A 19,006-nucleotide genomic window follows, 5' to 3' on the forward strand; every position below is an offset into this window, starting at 1 on the left:
TAGGGGTGGTGGTTGTATTTTTTTCTCTGTCATTATGCTGTTCTGCAAGTATCAACTGTCTGTTGCCTGCTACCTCTTTCCATTTTTAAGCATTTTCTGTGTACCTGGCACTTTTGTTGTCTTATTTAATTCTTACTGTAGCTGTCTGACATCTTCAGTCCTATTATGCTTCTTTAAAATTGAACTGAGGTCTAGAGTTGTGGTGCTCATTTAAAGTTGGTGCAGCTAAATGTACCCCAGTAGGACTTGAACTCAGCTCACCAATTCTGAACGAACGTTGAAGTCTTTTGATTTTAGCTCAAACACTGTACCAGATGCCTCTCTTGGTAGAATATGGCTGTTTTCCCCTTGGCAAGCATTGTGTGCTGGGAGAGGCTAGCACTCGTGTTAACGTGGCACACTACAGAGGCCTCAGAACTGGTAAATAATCTTACCCAAGAGGCTCCGTTGGGTTGCCTTGCACCACCCAGGTAGTGACCACCCATCCACCAGACCAGTCTGTGGAGGTCCTGCTGGGACACAGAAGGAGGCATGATGGAAAATTCTTAGACACTTTGCTTTCTCTGTCAGGCGTAACTGTCCCCAGTAGCTCAGAGCAGAAAGGGCTCTGGGATAGCTCAGCCCAGCAGGTCCTTTCTGAGCCTCCCAGGGCCATGGCAGAGTCATGGCTGGACGGTGTAAATTCCTCTGTGAAAGGCCCGGTATAATAAATGTCCCTTTATCACCCTTCTTCTCCCAGATGGTTAGAAGTGTTACAGTTGGCATTTCTGCCACTGCCAAGCCCCAGGGAATCTGCGCAGGGTTAGGTCAGAAGCCAAGATCTGCAATTTGGGAAATAAGCAGCACTTGTGGGATTCCCAAGAGAGCTCTTGGTTTCTTTCAGCCATACCTGCGGTTCTCAGTTGGGGGCATCACTGCCTCCTACAGGGCATTCGCAGATGTGTGCGTGCACCTGCAGTGGTCACAATGACAAGGAGTCCTCAGTAATAACCTGGTGGGATCCAGAGTTGCTACAGCTCCTGCCCTGAGCTGGACAGTCAGCATGTGTACTGCCTGTGCTTCCTTGGAAAGTCCCTTCCTCACTGGAGCCCAGGCTGAATGAGTGGGAGCCAAACAGGCTCTGTGAGTGTTGTGACCAGGGCCAGGTGGTGTGCCCTGGCACATACAGGCATGTGTGACGAGCACACCTTGTTTTGCACCACTTGCTTTGATTCCTCATGCACAGCTTTGCATTAGTCAGGCCCCCTGGGTCAAGGACGCCCAAGATCTGGGTGGTGGGGATTTGAGGGGCAGAGGAGGGCTCCTCTGCTGAGATGTGACAGGAGGTCCCCTGTGACCCACCTGGCACAGAGATGTGTTGCTTCATTCCAGGGAACCTCTCTGGGGCCTGCCTGCTACTTCTAGGTATCTGTAGTTTTTTGTTACCTGTTTTTCCCAAATGAGATGTGTTTAGATAGACCCCTGCTATTAGGTTCTGCCTTCTTATAGCTCAACACCTCTTTTCTTATTTTGTAGTTGGAAAGACGTCTCTGATCACGAGGTTCATGTATGACAGCTTCGACAACACATACCAGGTAAGATCTTGGGTGTCCAGCCTGTGCCGTACAAACCCCAAGGGACTGTGCCTGTGGAGACCACAGCCACCTCTCTGAGACTTAGAAGGCAGGGATCACGGTGACATGGCCCCAGATTCCTGAGGTGTCTTGATTTGGAGGAGCTCCTCCCACCCTGCCACCTAGATACTGACCCCAGCCCTGTAGAGATCTCAAAACCCAGACCCAGAAGAGGAAGCATTTTGCAGAGACAAATTCTAAAAATAGAGAGAGGTGGCATTTCATTGTGGATTCTCTTGCTCCTCACAGGCAGGTCTAAATCATTGTGATACTTGGTTACTTGAAAGGGGAGTCTTGTCCGTTGGCAGAAGGGCAAGATGCAACCTAACGGGTGAAATGCGGAGTAGGCTTTACTTCTTATACTTTGTTTTTATCCTTTTCTGCTGGATGATTAAGACCAAGATAAGAAGTAAAGCCATGCTGTTATGTTGAGCTGTGGGGGACTCAGGTCAACAATTTCTGACATTGCCAGTGAAGCAGAAGACCCAATACTATTATGGGCTACTGGACTCTTTTAGAATATTTTGCTGAGTTAACACACCTATAATATTCAAATAACAGAACTAAATAAAAAAAGGGGATACAGATGAACGTCCATTTTGTATCTGTGTATCCAAAATGGTTAGAATAGGTATATAGTTACAAGATATATAGTTACATTTTCTTAATGAATAGAGGGATTTGTTCTAATAGTGTTTGTAAATAGGATATCATGTCCACATCATGTACAGCAATTAACCACTAGGAAGAATGTATGCAATGTGTTAATTATTGAAACGGTCATACCAATTTGGTTTGAAACTGTCTCATTGCTATTTGTTTCTCAATAAAATTATGGGGGAAAAAAAAGAAATGTGGAGTAGGTGGAGAGCTTGTTCCTTGGGGGTGTTTCTGTGAGGATTTGCACATACACACACACACACACACACACACACACACGACACACTGAGCATTGCTGAAGCGTTCCTTCCTGCAAGAGACTTGTGTGATGATCTTGCCTGCACTCTGCCAGGAAAAGGCTGGATAGAGTGACCTGTGTGACTCCTGGCTCTGGAATGTTGATTAGTGTCCTCCACAGATGCCTGTGTGTGACCCGAAGCTGAGCTCTCAGGGGTTGTTGCCTGGTACCACTGGTGGTGACTCGGGGAGGGTGGCGGTGGTGGTGGCGGTGGTGTGCAAGTGAAATGAATTTCCCTTCTACTTAAGGCTTTTTGTAATAGGCACCACTGTTTTCTCCCTTAACACAGAGATAAATGATAGTATATTTCTCTAAGTTAGTGGGCTACTAGTTCTAAGAGGTGTTAATTTAAAAGAAAAGGAGGGAGGTGGCCCAGAGTTTGTGTGGAGCTTGAGGGCTCCAGAGGGACAGCTACAATGACACCTCCATGCAGGACTTCTCAGGGTCTTGTCTTCGTCAGTGTGCGGCTTTGATCTGCCAAAAACACCCACTGCACGTAGTGGGGGTTACATCACAGAATTCCATTGTCACCAGATTCTGAAGGACGAGAGCTTACAGACTCACTGGGGACTACTGTTCTAAGAGATCCTTTGTTTGCTCTACCTGGAGAAGGACTGGAGGAGCTTACTGGGACTCCAGGTCTCCATCTGCCTTTCATTCTGTCCTAATGACTGTCTCAGAGCCAGTCGTCCTTGCCTCACATTTCCTCGCAGAGCGCCCTCTCACTTATCTCCCACCTGATTCATCCTGCTGCAGTGTGAAGCATGGCTTAGCCAGACTCAGTAGGAAATGACTGTAGGGGACAAAGGGTGGCTCTGGGAGAGGGGGCCTGAGTGTACCTACAGCCCTAGCTGGGGCTCCAGGGTGTTGGGCTTGGCCATGCTGTTGTGACCTCCGCGTCAGGCCTCTGGGCTCACAGGCTTGCCAGAAGCCTCTCCTGATAAGGGGACTTCTAGACCACTGTGAACCAGAAGTAACAGCTTTAGCAAGTTCTACAGTCTTAATAATGTATATGTATGAGAGAAATCCTATATATTATTTTGATTATTTAATTTTTTTAATATTAAGTTACTCAGCATCCTGCTTATTGTCATCCAGTTGAAAACACTGAGATTCTTGGCTGGTTGGTGTTCTTGGCAATGGTGCGTGAAACTCGCTTGAAATCTTACCCACTCCATCTCCAGCGTCATTCCCATTGTCCACCACTTGTCATGTCCCCACAGCACGGCTGTGCCCTGTGCCCCAGCACTGGCACACCCCACCCCTCAGCACATAGCCTTGCTTCTGCAGGCATGCCCTTTCCTCTGTGCATTGGCTTTCAAAATTCATCTGAGCCACCAGGCCTAGGGCAAATGTTTGCTCTGCCCTCCCTCCTTGACCTGCTTTGCCCAAGCCACTTTGTCCTCAGGGCTAATTTCACTTCCCAGCTCTTGAATCATTCGTTTAGGCTTGACCAAGCTCCCTCAGGCTAGACATGTGTGCAGCTCCTAGGGCTCTTTTAAGGCCGTGGGTATATGGTGCTGTGGTCCTCTGGTGAGGGTCTGTCTACCAGCAAAGCCCCAATGAAATGCCTTCTTGCTGGCCTGGGTTCCTTAGGGGACATCTGCTTCCTTTTGCCTGACACTTACCTCCTTACCCCCAAACACACACACACACACACACACACACACACACACACACACACAGAGGCCAGTGGCCATGGGTGGTGTGATAGATGCCCACTGATACAGAACTCATATGAAGGGGCTCTACCTTGGGTTTTACACCCCATCAGCCTGAGAGGCTTGAAGGCCTAGTGTCATGGTAGGCAGAACATGAGAAATTCCAAAGAAAATTCTCTCCTACCTCAGGATTGTCACCTTTTGGAATGGCACCTGGGCCAAGAAGCTACACTCCATTTCTGTTCACACAGATTCTATTTAATGAATTCTCTGGAGATGGAGAAGGAAACATGATATTTTGTTTGTCTTTCTTAGCTCGGTGCCAAGGTATACAGGAAGTAGGCGAGATACCCAAGGGCCTGAGGGGATTAACTTTTACCTCCTCCCAGGTTGTCCTTCTGTACGATGACCACCCCTGTGACCCCACTATTAATCCCCTATCCATCAAGCAGTATGTCCCTGCAGAGCTGGCCCTGCCTGCCTTCCACAGGATGCACAGACAGTACCCAGGATGGCATCTCCCCTCACTCCTTCCTTTATGTGAGTCTCTGGCCCTGACCACCCCCCCCCATTCTTTCTGACAATAGACACTGACCAGGGGCTTACTCCATTTGCACAGTGGGAAATAGAGGCCTGCCCTCAGCAGCTGTGGAGGGTTGAGGCTGATCTAGGTGACAGTCAGCAGAGCTCCCTCAGGCTAGACATGTGTGCACCTCCTAGGGCTCTTTTAAGGCCCTGGGTGTATGGGGCTGTGGTCCTGTGGTGAGGGTCTGTCTACCTGCAAAGCCCCAGTGAGGTGCCTTCTTGCTGGCCTGAGTTCCTCAGGGGAGGTCTTTTGTTTCCTTTTGCCTGACACTTACCTCCTTACCCCCAAACACACACACACACACACACACACACACCCCTTTGCTCTTCTCTCTTTTTAAAAATCATTTATTTATTTATTTACTTGGTATAGGGTCTCACTATATAGCTCAGACTTGTAATGATCCTTGTGTCTCAGCCTCCCCAGCGCCGGGATTACAGATGTGTGCCATGCCTGGTTTCAATGGTCGGTGAGGCATGTAGTACCAGAGATCAAACCCAGGACCTTGTGCTTGCCAGGCAGGCGCTTAGACCACCGAGCTATCTCCCCACCCCCTTTGCTCTTCTTTTGACATGTGTACTGTGGCCTGTTACCACCCCACCTGTCACCCCATCTAAATCCACTAACTTGCAAAAGTGAAAAGTGAAGAGCTGTAGTCAGCTGAGACCCACATCTGCCATGCCTCTCTTAGGTAAAACCTCAGCTAGGAAATGGCCTTCAAAATTTGTTGTAGAAAAAGCCTCCCATGGGCTGGCCAAATAGCTCAGTGGATTAAAGCACCTGCAAGCCGGTGCAGGGGCCAGGGGTTCAATCCCCAGATTTGCCATGCTAGACGCACCCCTGGGGTACCCTGAGACGGCAATTGAGACTGGGCGTGGTGGCACATGCCTGTAATCCCAGCTCTTGGGAGGCTGTAAACAGGCGGATCACTACGAATCCGATCTAGTAGTGAGACCCTGAACACCCTGTAGACCCTTTCCTAAAATTAAAAAAAAAAAAAAGTAAAAGTCTCCCAGCCTGCATTGTGCTGAGACTCGGCCTGCTCTGTGGGCCAGAGCCAGCTGCCTTCCTCTCTCCTGGCCAGCTGCATCTATGCTGCTGTGGAAGTGAATAGGAGACGGCAGGCCTCTGCAGGGGGCTGCTGGGGTATCTGGAGGGTACGGTGTTCTGCTGGGGCCCGTCACAGGCTGTTTCCTGGCTGCGCGTTACCATTGCCCATTTCTGGAATGATTGGGATAGTCGCAGGCCAGCACAGGCATTGGCATTTTAAAAACTCAGATGTGATTGAGATGAGTATCGAGGCTAGGAGCCACTGGCCTACCCCTGGCAAGTAGGCAAGCTAGGAAGCCGCTGACCTGTGGAGTGTGCCAGCTGCTCGAAGGAGGACATGCTGGAGGGTGGGCTACTTCTCTACAGAACGGGTAGGTTTGCCTTGGCCTGGTCCCTCCCCACTCCACAGAGCCTTCGGGGAAGGAACAAATGGGCTGTTTGCACAGGGCTCCTGAGAGGCTCTGGCCTTACCTTGACTGTCTCTTCTGTTTGCTCTGCCCTGCAGTGTTCTGCTCTCAGTTTCTGGGGCTTTCAGAACAAATGAGTGCAAACTAGTGGCTTAAAACAATAGAAATTTATTCTCTCACATTTCTGGAGGCCAGAGCTTTTTTAAAAGGCAGGAGGGCCTTGCTCTTCCTGCAAGCACTAGGACAGCACTCTTCTTTGTCTTCCCCAGCCTCTGGAGGCACCAGCTGCTCCTGGGAGAGGAGCTGTGACAGTGCCACCTCTGCCTCCATCACACTCATCCACTCGCTGCTGGATCCTGATACCTCTGCTTTCCCTGAATGCTTCTTTAGTGTGGACGTATTCCTTCCTCCAGTGCAGTGCTGAAAATCCTCCATGTCTTTCTACTCACTCCCACTCTCCCCGCCCAGAAGTCTTTCCGCATTCTAGAGCAGCCTTCGATCCATCCCTGCCTTGTCCAGAACTCCACCTGCCTGGAGATCCCTGCCTCTAGCACAGGATTGTTATACCACACCTCACAGGCCTCGGGCACTAGTGCAGAAGGGCCAAGTGAGCAAGCTTGGACTTGGATGGCTGCTGTGATGTTTGTGGTGATGTGAGTGCTGTGACCCCCCCCCCCAGGTCACCACCTGGGCAGCTGCAAGGCCCCATCTTCTGACCCTCCTCCTCAAACCTGCCCAGGATCTGGCTCCTTACAGGTCATTGGCCCCTAGGAACGGGATGTGCTCGTCAGAGTGGGCCCACCCTGGAAGAAGGTCAGTGCTCTCAGCACTGTTAACATAAAAGTGCAGTCTAGAGAAACAAAAACAACGGAAATGCTACAGCAAGTTAATTTGATAATGCTGAAGTCAATAGCCTGCCAGCTGTGTCCTTGGGGGGGGACTGTGGGTGTCCCAACCATCCCTGTCTGTACTTGAGCAGTGCTTTGCAGCTTGCTGGATGAACTTGACCCCCTAGACTACAGAAGAACACCGAACCCCAGCCTCAGATAACTGCCGCAACACAATAAGCTCTTTGTATTAGTGCAGCAGAGTCCCATCTCTGCCAGGATCAAAATGTCGAGGTGAAAATCTTACGTAAAATTTCGATACCGGTCAGTGTGGCAGGATGACCCTTGCATTAGCCACACTGTAATCCAATATTGCTCTCACTTGCCTTCTGTCGCCATCACTGCAATATAATAGCTGACATAAATCAACTTAAATGAGGAAAGGTTTATTTTGGCTCACGCATGCTTTCAGAGCTTTCAACCCATGGTCAGTTCACTGCTGTTAGCCCTGTGGCAAGACAGAAGCATGGGCATAGCAGAGCCAAGTCCAGCTCCCCCGTGGCCAGGAAGTAAAGAGGGGCTGGGAAAAGGGTCAGAGTCTGAGGACAAAATGCACCCATTGAAAGCACATTCCCAATGGCATACTTCATCCGAATAGCTGGTTTCCACCACCTCCCTGTACTATTAGCTGGGCCCAAGCTTTCAACGCATGAGTTCTTAGGAGACATCTGAGGCCCAAAGCATAACAACCCTGTTCTCCGAGACCCACTGAGGCGCCACCGTCATCCAGGCGCTCCCTCTGGGCAGTTACCTGGACTGCTCCGCAGCAGGCAGACTTGCCATGCTTTGCCATCTGTTCTTCCCCTCCCACTGCTCTTCTGGCCTTCTTTCCCTCTCTTTTGTCCGTACTGAGAGATGGGAAGCCATTAACTGTGCCCCACACAAAGATGACTCTCGGCTTCCCAAGCACAAGAAGTCATGGCAGGTCTTCCCGACACGCTTGCAGCTCCGTGTGGCTGTCTTACTCTGCCCCACCTCCTTGGCATGTGGGCTCTCCCATTTCTGCAGGCTGGCTGCGGCGGCAGCTTCCAGCACCATGCCCCTATGAAGACAGAGAAAAGAAAGCAGCAAGTTTCCCTGGCCCTCTCCTCCGGCTCACTGCTGCAGCTGTCTTGTTAGCCAGGTCACATGAGCACCCTAACCCTCTAGAGGGCGGAGAGCACAGTTTCGCTTTCAGTCTCTAGAGTCCAGCAGTGCATAGGCGGTGGCCTTGGTACTGGCTCCTGATACATTTCATGAGTGAAGTATTAGCATAATATATCCTCTACCCTAGATGTTAATATTCTCTCCTAATTCACACACAGATAAGTTCTTCAGAGTCCACTATCTCAAGCAATGATGGTGAACCTTTTAGAGCTGTCGTGATAACAGCCTGCTCTGGCACATGTGCCGTAGGTTCACCATCACTGATCTAGAGGGGTTTTGTCACAAGAGCTGAGGGGAGTGACTGTACACAGGGCCCATTCTTCACCCTTGAGGAGGCCTCTTAAGGAACTGGAGGCTGTTTTGCTGCTCAGCATGTGTGTGGTCTTTGAAGGGACTGACTGATTTTGATATGAACAACCTGTCACTTAAAAGTTGAATGTTAAGTATTATTTAGTTAATGTTTCAGACCATGGTCAGGAAAATAAACAGCAATCAGTACATAAATTGGGTGGCCCCTCTCCATTAGGAGAAAAGTGACCACCATGAACATACAGACTTTGAAAGCCAGGTGCCTGAGCTGTGGCCCCACGAGCCAGCATCCCCTCCCCCAGGGCACGTTACTGAGGTTTTGCCGGTGACAGACCTTGCCCAGCATGCTTTCCAGAGGCAGCCTGCTTCTTCCCGTAAAGCACCCACTTGCATTTGCCAGTCTGAATCTGAAGTTTTGCCAGGTTCATTTGCATGCTAATTTACATGACTTTACCCTGATACTTTCATCGAATGCTCGGTGGTGCACAGCCTGAACAGCAGCTTCATTGTGAAGGACTTATCATGCCCAGCTGCTTTCTGCTTCTGATGGATGCTTCCCAAGCACTCGGCCCGGGGCTGGCCAAGGCTAAAAGAAGATGCACATAACATGCCTTTTCATTATTTTTCTTCCTGAGAAGAGAATCTTGAGTTGATTTATGCAAATTACCATTGTAAGCTTCTACTGCAGACTTTATTATTGTGTCTTCTCAGAATGTGGATGCAAAATTTTATTTCGTAATAAATGCACATAGCCAAGAAAATTTCAACAAGTGCCTTAGGGAATTTCATCTTGCTTATCAGCTAGGCCAATGCAAGTTCTGTGTAGAGGGAGACGTGTAGTGTACGGTTATTCTATGCAGTATGTTTGAACCTCTGTTGATATCGTTTAGTACCATATTTAGAAGAAGGTTGAGTGAAGATGTGGCCATGAAATCTGTGCTTGGTGGGATTCCTTACATTTTGTATGAAATGAAGAGGCTGCTGTTTTTCGTAGGCAGTGCCATTTGAAAGCACACAGCTATGAAAGCGTAAGCATCGCCAGGTTTGGGGCAGCTGAGTTGGCACAGCAGAGTGCAGCCCGGCCTCTTGTGCAAGACAGTATGTGGTGCAGGTGGCACTGCCGGAGATAGGGGCGGGTCATGGGGATCCCCAAAAGAAGCCTGCTATTGTTTAATTTTTAAAAAGTATTTGTTTGTTTGGTAAAGGGTCTTACTATGCAACTCGTACTCATAGTGATCCTCCCAGCTCAGCCTTCCCAGTGCTGGGATTACAGTCATGAGCCACCATGCCCAGTTTCAGTAGCCTGCTCAGTGTACCTGGCGGTGGGGCCAGTGAAGCATGTGGTACCAGGGATCAAACCCTGGTCCTTGAGCTTGCCAGGCAGACACCTAGATCACTAAGCTATCTCCCCAGCCCAACCTGCTATTGTGGTGTTCACATCCTGTGTTTTTAATCCCTGTAGAATAGTTACCAACAAAAATAATTTGTGTCACAAGATACTTCACAAGATAAGTTAAAATACAAACAAGGACTACTTGGACCAAGACCTGTAGCACGCTAGAAGAGGGCTGTAGTCTCTTTTAGAGGACTCCTCTCTGGAGGCCAGCCTTCCCTAAAGTTCTGGGAGCACTAGTTCCTGTTTCTTGAGTTGCAGATCTTGGCAGAGGCTTCTGTGTGACAGCGTGTTTTATAAGCAGGTCCCTACTATAGAGGCTCCCCAACAGGAGCTGGAATCTAAGGACTTCCCAGAAATTCTGGCTAGCCCCTTAGTTTTGTCTTGAGTATCGCCCCCTAATGCTATTTCATATAACCAGACTGAGAAACATTATTGGACAGTCTCCATGAGCTGAGTTTTTCAGCTTTGCGTGGAAATCACTGGGACAGCTGGTCACTAAAACAACTTATTTTTGCTTATGTGCCATATGACAGGATGCCTTCATTTAGTCTAACTCATTTGCTCTGACAATCCTTAAAGGAAGCAATTTTAGAGATGAGGAAATGGGGCCTGGGAGGCCAAGCAAGCCATTTTCCCAGGTCACTTCCAGTCCAGTGTTCTTCAGAACACACGGAGTGCCAAGGCCCTGCGAAAGCACTGCCAGAGGTCACTGACAACAGACAGGATTGTGGCACATGACCCACCCAGCTCCGTGCAGGTGGGGCACGCTTCTTGCTGCGTGGCGACTCCTCTGGGGTTAGCTGAGTTCTTCCTGGGAGAAACTAACAAACCACCTGGATTTGCTGGCAGATGTATGTTCCTTCCCTAAGGACCTGTAAAGGGTCCCATTCACCTCCACCTTCTGCTACTGCTGGGGCTGTGTGCATGATACAAGTCTAGGCTTTATCTTCAAAACAGAAGTACCCCTCTCCCAGTCTGATATCCACAGATTCAACATGCAAATAAAATATGAACTTGTGTGTGGGTCCCACTCATCCGTGAACAGTACCTGCGCATGCATGCCTATATCCACATTTCCACCAGTCCACACTCACAACTGTGTGTCCTGTATTGACCTGTGAGAGGGAGTGTTCCTCATGGCAGGTCACAGGAAACCACCATGGTTGTCGGGCCCTTTTGCAGGAGAGTGCGGCCTGGCCGGGTAGCTAGTTGTGCTTTCTGTTTTGTGTCTTCTTTTTCCTCCAAAACAGACTTTGAGAACTGTAGATGTAACCATACTACAGGTACAGTGGAGAAAAACTAGTGCCACAGAAGAATAGAGGGCAGGGGAAACAGCAATAGCAGAAGCAACATGTGGAGCTCATCATTTAGTTCTAAATTTCCTGGTAGCTGTAAGGAAAGGGAACTCCATCCAGAGCTCCCACACACTAATTACAGTAAGTTCTAAGGTTTGCGTGGTGAGCCAGATGTTGCTATCTCTTCAGGTTTATGCAGTAAGGCAGGGACAGGTGTGGAATAGATGGGGTTCCTTGAGCCAGCCTACAAGCAGGTGCATGAAATAGCTTGGCAGCTTGGGTGTCTAGTGACAGTATGACCAGCATGGCAGGCTACTCCCATGGAAATTTGTGATAGACCCTCACAGACCTCTAAAGTGCAGGGCCTAAAGTGAGCCTAATGTGGATCAGCTGCCGCTGAAACTGCTCTGTGGTGTGCAGACAGTCATTGAGCCCTCTGGTCTCTGTGGGTGTGATCTGGCACTTCAGGCTCAGCACAATGATGGTAGATAGCTCTTAGGGCCCAGCAACCCCAGGAACCTCAGGAGCACCATTTTCTCTGATGTCAACCAGTCTTGGATTGCAGCAGTGAGCCCAGCTACATCCAAAGACCACTCCTGGGCCACAAGCATGGCATGTGAGGAACAGCACGCCTCTCAGTGTGGCACTAGCATTATGGCTCTCACTGATGTGGCACAAGTGACAACGAAGTATGACTTTCCACTAGCTCTTGTGGTGTGGTTGCAGATGCTTCTGTGAACTGTCCCTCAGACGCGGTGATGGCAAAGCCGTGAGAGCTTTTAGCTGGCTGCGGCACGCTCGCCATAGGCCGCCACCCTGCCTCAGAGGCTGCCCTAGCTGAGATGTGCCCCAAAGGAGCCAGCGTCTGAGAGTTACCTTTCATGTCCTCATCAAAGCCCATGAGTCAGTGAAGACTCAAGGTTGTCCCTTCGACCTTGATAACTTGCTACAGTCTCTGGGAAAGTGATTTCTGTCTTCAATAGCTCTGGTTCATCATTTGCTTAGTAGGAATGGTACGCCCAGTCATGTCCCCTCTTCTTATTAAGGATGCTTGTCTCTGTCCTTCATTCCTTCCATATCTCAACACCCACCTGGCCTAGATATCACTCATGTGCTCCGCTTCCTCTCCAGCCTGCTCTTTTCTGTTCATGCTCCCTCGCCTAGCTTCTACGCCTTTGCATCTGGTTGCCATTTGGCCCCCTTGCCTTTGTCTCATTTGCCATCCTAGAACCAAAATTTTCCTCCCAAGTAGTGGGAGGCACCTACGTACTCTGAGGGTATCGAGGTCCCAGACCCCGTCTTGTCCTCCCCCAAGCCTCCTGCACAGTCCCCTGGCCCAGTCCCCTGGCATTGTTGCTTCTCTGAAGAAAGTGCATAGCTTCCCACTTCCACCAAATGCACGGTTCACTGCTTTTACCTTGTATTTTCTGATGCTCTGCGTTCTTCCAAAAGATCCTGATCTCTGTCACTGTCCTCTCCCTTCTTCCCAAGCAACTTGTCAAGAACATACCGTACAGTGAAGTTCTGTGGGCCGCAGAGACACCTTTTATCTATCTAAAAATGATTTTATTTTGCTTACACTTTTGAAGAGTATTTTTGTTGGGCTTAGAATTGTGAATCCACTTGACTGTTGGTTCCCTCAGCATTTTCTTGATGTCAGTCCAGTTTTTTGGTCTCTGTTTTGTCAGCTGTCATCTCTGTAATCATGTCTTTATGTGCCGTGTGCCATGTTCCTCTGCCTGCCTTCCAGATTTTATCTTCGTCCTTGGTTTTCAGCAGTTTGACTCTGATTTTGAGCTTGGTTTGGTTTTTCTAATCCTGCTTGAAGTTTGCTGAGTTTCTGAAATCTGTAACTCGCCCGCTGAGGTTGGCAGACTTCAGAGCATTTCTCCCTTTTCGTTGCATTCTTCCTCTCTTCTTCCACGACTTCAGTTAACTGCTTGGTATTGTGCTATGTGTTATTGAGGTTCTGCTTATAAATTTTTCATTTTTTCTCTTTATGCTTCTTTTTGGATAGTTTGTATTGCTCTATGTCCAAGATCCCTGAGTGTTACTTCTGTTCTCTCCAATTTTCTGTCCAATCCAGCAGTATTTTTTTTTTAATTCAGGTATTGTATTTCTTAACTCTAAAGTTGTACTTGGTTTTTCTTTATAGCTTCTCTTTCTGCTGAGATTTTTTGAGTGAGTGCCTTTATTATGGTTATAATTTTCTTTATATATTTGAACATAATATTAACTGTTTTAAAATATTTTCTAGGGCTGGCCAAATAGCTCAGCAGATCAAAGTGCCTGCAAGCAGGTGCAGGGGCCAGGGATTCAATCCCAGGGCCTGCTATGCCGGCCCCACCCCTGGGGCACACTCAGACAGCAATTGAGCCTGGGCCTGGTGGCACGTGCCTGTAATCCCAATTCTTGGGAGGCTGTAAACAGGCAGATCACTCCGAATCCATTCTAGTAGTGAGACCCTGAAGACCCTATAGACCCTTCCCTAAAATACAGAAAAAAATAAAATAAAATATTTTCTATTGCTTTTACCATCTGGGTCACCTCAGGATGATTCTCTACTCTTTTTTCTTTTTTCTTTTTTTTTAATCATTGATTGATTGATTGATTGATTGGGCACAGGGTCTGGCTACTCAACTTAGACTCATAGTGATCCTCCTGTCTCAGCCTCCCCAGCACTGGGATTGCAGATGTGCTCCATCATGCCTGGCTTCAGTGGCCTGCTTGCTACACAGCTGGCAGGGCACGTGGTACCGGGGATCGAACTCGGATCCTCATGCTTGCCAGGCAGGTGCTTAGACCACCTAGCCATCTTCCTGGCCCCTACTGTTTTCTCTTGAGGACAGCCCACATTTTCCTCCCACCCCATATGTTTAACTCATCATTACATCCTGCATATTGAGATGAAGTCCGGGCTCCGCCCATGTCTCAGCCACTTTCCCATCACTAAAACGGTGCTCAGCTGTTGCACCTACTTGGGTACACGCGTTTAGGCCATGGTTGGGCAGCACCCAGGCAGGAAGGTGTGGCAGAAAGGTCTGGATGGAAAAGTGCTCACCTTATGGAAGACTGGAAGCAGGGAGGGAAGGGAGGTGCCTGGGAGGGAGATAAATGCTTCCAGGCCACACCCGCAGTGACACTCCTCTTCCAACTAGGACCCACCTTGTAGGAGCATGTTGAGTGCCCCGTGACCACAGTCCCTGCTTATGAGTGCATGAGGCTTTGGCAGAACATTTAAATATAAACTTTATCTGCTTTGTTTATTTGATAAGTACAGTATTGGTTGTTTTAACTGGCAGCTAAATTGTCTGGACCTCAATTCTCACTTTTTCCCCTGTGATAAGAAACAACTAAAAGTTTGATTCAAATATTTTTAGTTTGTTTCTGTTTTATTTTGTGTTGTCTTGGATAAGTTGCATAGGGCCCAATTGAGGCAGTCAAGAAAACCGGGCAGCATTTGTGGGTAGACCTCAGGGTTCTCGCTCTGGGCCCTTCTTAAGTCCAAGACTTCCCACACTTTGAGCAGCTCTGGTAGTTTGTCATTCGTCTTCTAACCCCTCAGCCAGTGAGGCAGGGTTCCAACCTTTGGCCATCCCTTACCTGCATAGGAGTCTGCCCTCCGGTGAGATGTCACATAGACAGGAACTTTACCTTGCCCTGGTGCCTTTATTTGCGTGTCACACGAGGCATTTTCCAGGGCTTGGGTTCTGCCATCGCGGAAGTCTGTTTCCATAATCCCTCCTCCATCTGAAATGTTCACACCGCTCGCCCTTCCTCACCTTTGACACAGGTAGTCTGTATTTAAAGATGTGTGCATTTGTCCCATCTTTCTTCAAGAAATCAGTCAAAAGCCGTGTCTCCTGCTGCCAGACCCTAGCGGGCCTCTGATGACACTGGCCCTCTCCATCTCCCAGGGACAGCAGTTCTGTGTCTTAGTCGCTCCACAAGGCTGGAAGTATCTTGTGAGCAGGAACCAGGGCTTATTCCAGCACGTGGAAGGCACTCAAGAGTTAATAAGTGGGTATCCACTGCTGCTGCTGTCTGCACAAGGGAGCCGTGGTGGAAGACCACCTTCTCCCTGCAGAGCTGACCTTTCTGGAGAGATGGACTCCCGCCGGCAGAAGAGTGGGGCCAGCTGCTTGTGTCTCGTGTCTGGGAAAACAGATGATGCCCAGGGGCTAGAAATGTTCTGATAATCAAGACTCAGCCAAGCCCTTTTTATTAAAAGTTCTTGCTAGTATTCCATTGTTAGAGAGCTGAATTTTTTTTTTCCTGCTGAAAAACAAATAAACTTCCTCTTAAATGGGCTCTGCTGAGCTGATTTGGCTAATGAACGCCGTAGTCGAACACCAGGGATCCAGGTACAGCGTGGTCTCCGGGCAAATGCAGCGACAGCTTGCTGCACCTGATCCACAGGCTACAGGCTGAGAGTCACTGAGGCACAGACCAGTGGCCAAGCTTGGCCAGTGTGAGATCTTTCCGGTTTAGGAGAGGAGGTGTTAAATAAGGGACCCTGGAAATGATTGGAGTGAGGGCTGACAGTGGGGTCTGTGGAGGAGCTAAGTCTCAGATTCCAGATAAATATTAACCATGTGGAAGAGCATTCTAGTGGAGGGAGCAACACTGGAAAAGGCACACAAGTGACTTGGGAGTTCAAAATGCAATATTCTCTCTAGAGTATAAGATCAAGCTGGCGAAGGATCAGTGAGGTCCTAGAGCGTAGGGGTAGGCTCTGCATATCTTAATAAGCCAGCCTGAAGTATTTGTACTATTTCTGAGGGGCAGCAAGGAGTAGTCAGATTTCTGTTTCAGAAAAATAACTCTGGCTGCTGTAGGAAAGAATGTCATAAAGAGGAGCCTGAGGGAAGCGAGAGGCCAGCCAGGAAGCTGTTGCAGCCATTCTGGAAAAGAGGTATAAGGTTGAGGTAGGGCAGTGACGGTAAGAGTAGGAGGGGCCAGGTGGAAGGGAACATGCAGGATACAAACTAAGTGACCTCCAATTCCAGGCTGTCCCTGCCTGTCTGTGTTCATTATAGAGTCGCCACATGTCTCCTGAATGGCACTCTTCCTATCCACTTTTTATTTTATCCTTAAACATGTTTATAAAAGTTACTTCACAGTCCTTTCCTGCTCATCCCACATTCAGGTCATCTAGGGTCCGTTTCTCCTGAGTTGTTTTTTTTTTGTGTGTGTGTGTTTTTTTTTTTTTTTTTTTAATGGCTCAGTTTTCTCCTCCATACATTTCAGCCTTTATTGTGTCATGGACATTCTGAATAGTAAGCTGTAGAGACTCAGATTCTGTCACCTTCCACTGAAGAATGCTGTTTTATTTTAATACACAATTAATTACAAACAGCCTTTTTAGGAATGAGTACTGTATCACCCTGAGACTTTGTGAGAATGGATCTCTTTCAGGTTTTCCCTCAGGTATAACATTCTGGAGACAGTATCCTTTCTTCCACAGCCAGCCTTAGTAAGGCTGGATAGACCCTTCAGAGTACGTAGGATCTATATGTGGGATCTATGTGGTTCTCTCCTTTAGAGGTAGCAGCTCCTCTGCTGCCTGCCCGCCTGCTTTGGGTCATTCTTCAGTGCTTGCAGATTGTTAAAGTACTTTTTCATAAGTTAGGATAGTTTGATACAAGCCGTTCAACCATTATTGAAAGCAAAATTAAATAATGTGTCAGGCAGAGCTGATGGCTGTATTGTAGAGACAGAGCCTGTACTTTGGTACCAGTCTACCCAGCTGTGGGCGGGCCAGTGTGGCTCCATAGCCCTGATGCGCAAGGACAGTCGCCTGAGCAGGTCTGAGGGAGTGGACAGCAACAGCAACAGAGGTTTCTCTAACATAGCAGCTTGGAAGTGTACGGAAAGTTAAGGGGAAGCTGGAGGAATTGAACCTGACCTCTTTTAACCTGGGTTTCCTTACTGCCACCTCCTTGTTCAGCCTGTATAATAAGATGTAATAGAGCTCTGATTCGTGGGTGTGAAGTAAATGGTGTTTCTGATTATAGAGGCTACTGGACTGAGCTTTGCTGGGCTTTGATCCATGGGCATAATTTCTTGTCATTTGGTGGCTTCTCTGACCCCGTGGAGACAGAAGTGAAACAGGGTTGTCGCTACAGTTATCAGTGGAAGCTCTGTCACTGTCTTGGTGCTGACCTTTGAGAAATATAATTCTCCATGGGTCTTCTTTATTAGTTAGAGTAGAAATAGGCTGTGTTAACAGAAACTCAAAATGACAGTGACTAACGTAGAGGGTGAAGTCCGTGTCACACACAATTTGGGCAGAAGCAGAAGCAGTCTTACACTTCTGAGGTAGTAGCTCAGGATGAAGGAATCAGGCTATGTCAATCTGTTGTCACTCCTGTGTCGTCCTGCTCTGGAGGGTGCAGCATGAAGAGGCTGCTGTGAGCACAGTCACCCACAAGGGACCCACCCCAGAAGATGCGTGCATTCTTTGACCGGATCTTAGCTACGGGCAACAGAGGAGGCTGGGAAATAGAGTCTGTCACAACCATGAGCTCTTTTACACATCTGACATTGTATATTGAGGACATTTGGCAGTCTCTGTCTCCAGTCCTGAGCCTATGAATGTTGTTTGGGCTCCCAGTCAATTCACTGACCCACCATTGATGAGTTGGGACACTTCTTACTGCTCTGCACATCTCCTTAAGGGTGTAAGAAGACAAGACTGCCAGTGAAGATCCACCAATGAAAGAAAGTGTGTGTGGGGTGAGGGGAAGGCCAGGACATAGCTCAGCAGCACAGTGCCTGCCTGGCAAGTGCAAGGTCCTGAATTCAATTCCTGGTACCAAAAAAAGAAAGTGTGACTGCTCAAAAGTGAGGCTGTGTCTGCACACACAGTACAAGCACAGCACCAAGCTCCAGACTTGGTCTCTGGTGGCTCTGCTAGGCAGGACACTGCTTAGGCAGACTACAAAGAACCCACGTGCTGCCCAGTTTCCAGCACTGACCTGTCAGCTCTGTCACAGATTGACACCTAAGTGTGTCTTTTCAACTTCCCAGGTCTGTCTGTCATCTCCAAAGTAGTCGGGTTGGGTTGGGTTGGGTCTAAGGTGTGTGCACAGTGCCCATCTTCTAGGATCAAATGTTCTAGCAACTCTCCTTGTATTAATAACCTTGTATTAAAACAATTCTAGGAGGACGCAGCATGTTCAGTGTTTCACTGAGTGAGCTGGGCATGTAATTCTGTTAGTGTGCAGGTACACACACGCACATGCCCACAGTGCATACTTGTGCATTCCACGTGAGGCCCTAGAGGCCTGAGCTGCTCCATTTCCGTGGGTGTCCCTTAGTTGCATTTTTTATGGTTAGACTTCATTCCACAGTTTTCTACTCTTTGAAACTTTATTTAAACTGTATTTTTGTTTAAAAGGCCTTTCCTTCTAATATTAGAACCATATGTTCAGGGAGCTGGCGAGATAGCTCAGCAGTCTAAAGTGCCTGCCTAGGCAAGTTTAGGCAAGTGCAGTTCCATCCCCAGCACCACATGCCGTGCCAGCCCTGCCCCCAGGGCAGGGTGAGCCGACCACAAAAAAAAAAAAAAAAAGAGAGAGAGAGAGAAAGAAAGAAGACTTCTGGATGGCTAACAACCTAAGTTTGCAGACCAAAATTAGAGAAAAAGGAGGGCTGCAAGGAAAGCCAACATTTTGGCCCTAGCCTTTCAAGGTC

At 48.4% G+C, this 19,006-nt stretch overlaps 1 protein-coding gene across 1 annotated transcript in view; it reads left to right on the forward strand.

The window, feature by feature from the left end:
- The first annotated feature begins 1,518 nt into the window (after positions 1-1,518).
- The window catches only part of Rab6b (RAB6B, member RAS oncogene family), a 34,910-nt gene continuing 17,422 nt past the window's right edge, over positions 1,519-19,006 (forward strand). The window contains exon 1 of the mRNA XM_004625007.2: positions 1,519-1,574. Coding sequence (XP_004625064.1) covers positions 1,545-1,574 — 30 coding nt within the window. The 5' untranslated portion in view covers positions 1,519-1,544. The remainder of the gene's footprint in view (positions 1,575-19,006) is intronic.

The sequence above is a fragment of the Octodon degus genome, unplaced genomic scaffold (assembly GCF_000260255.1).
Source record: "Octodon degus isolate 3935 unplaced genomic scaffold, OctDeg1.0 scaffold00008, whole genome shotgun sequence".
Classification (NCBI taxonomy): domain Eukaryota; kingdom Metazoa; phylum Chordata; class Mammalia; order Rodentia; family Octodontidae; genus Octodon; species Octodon degus.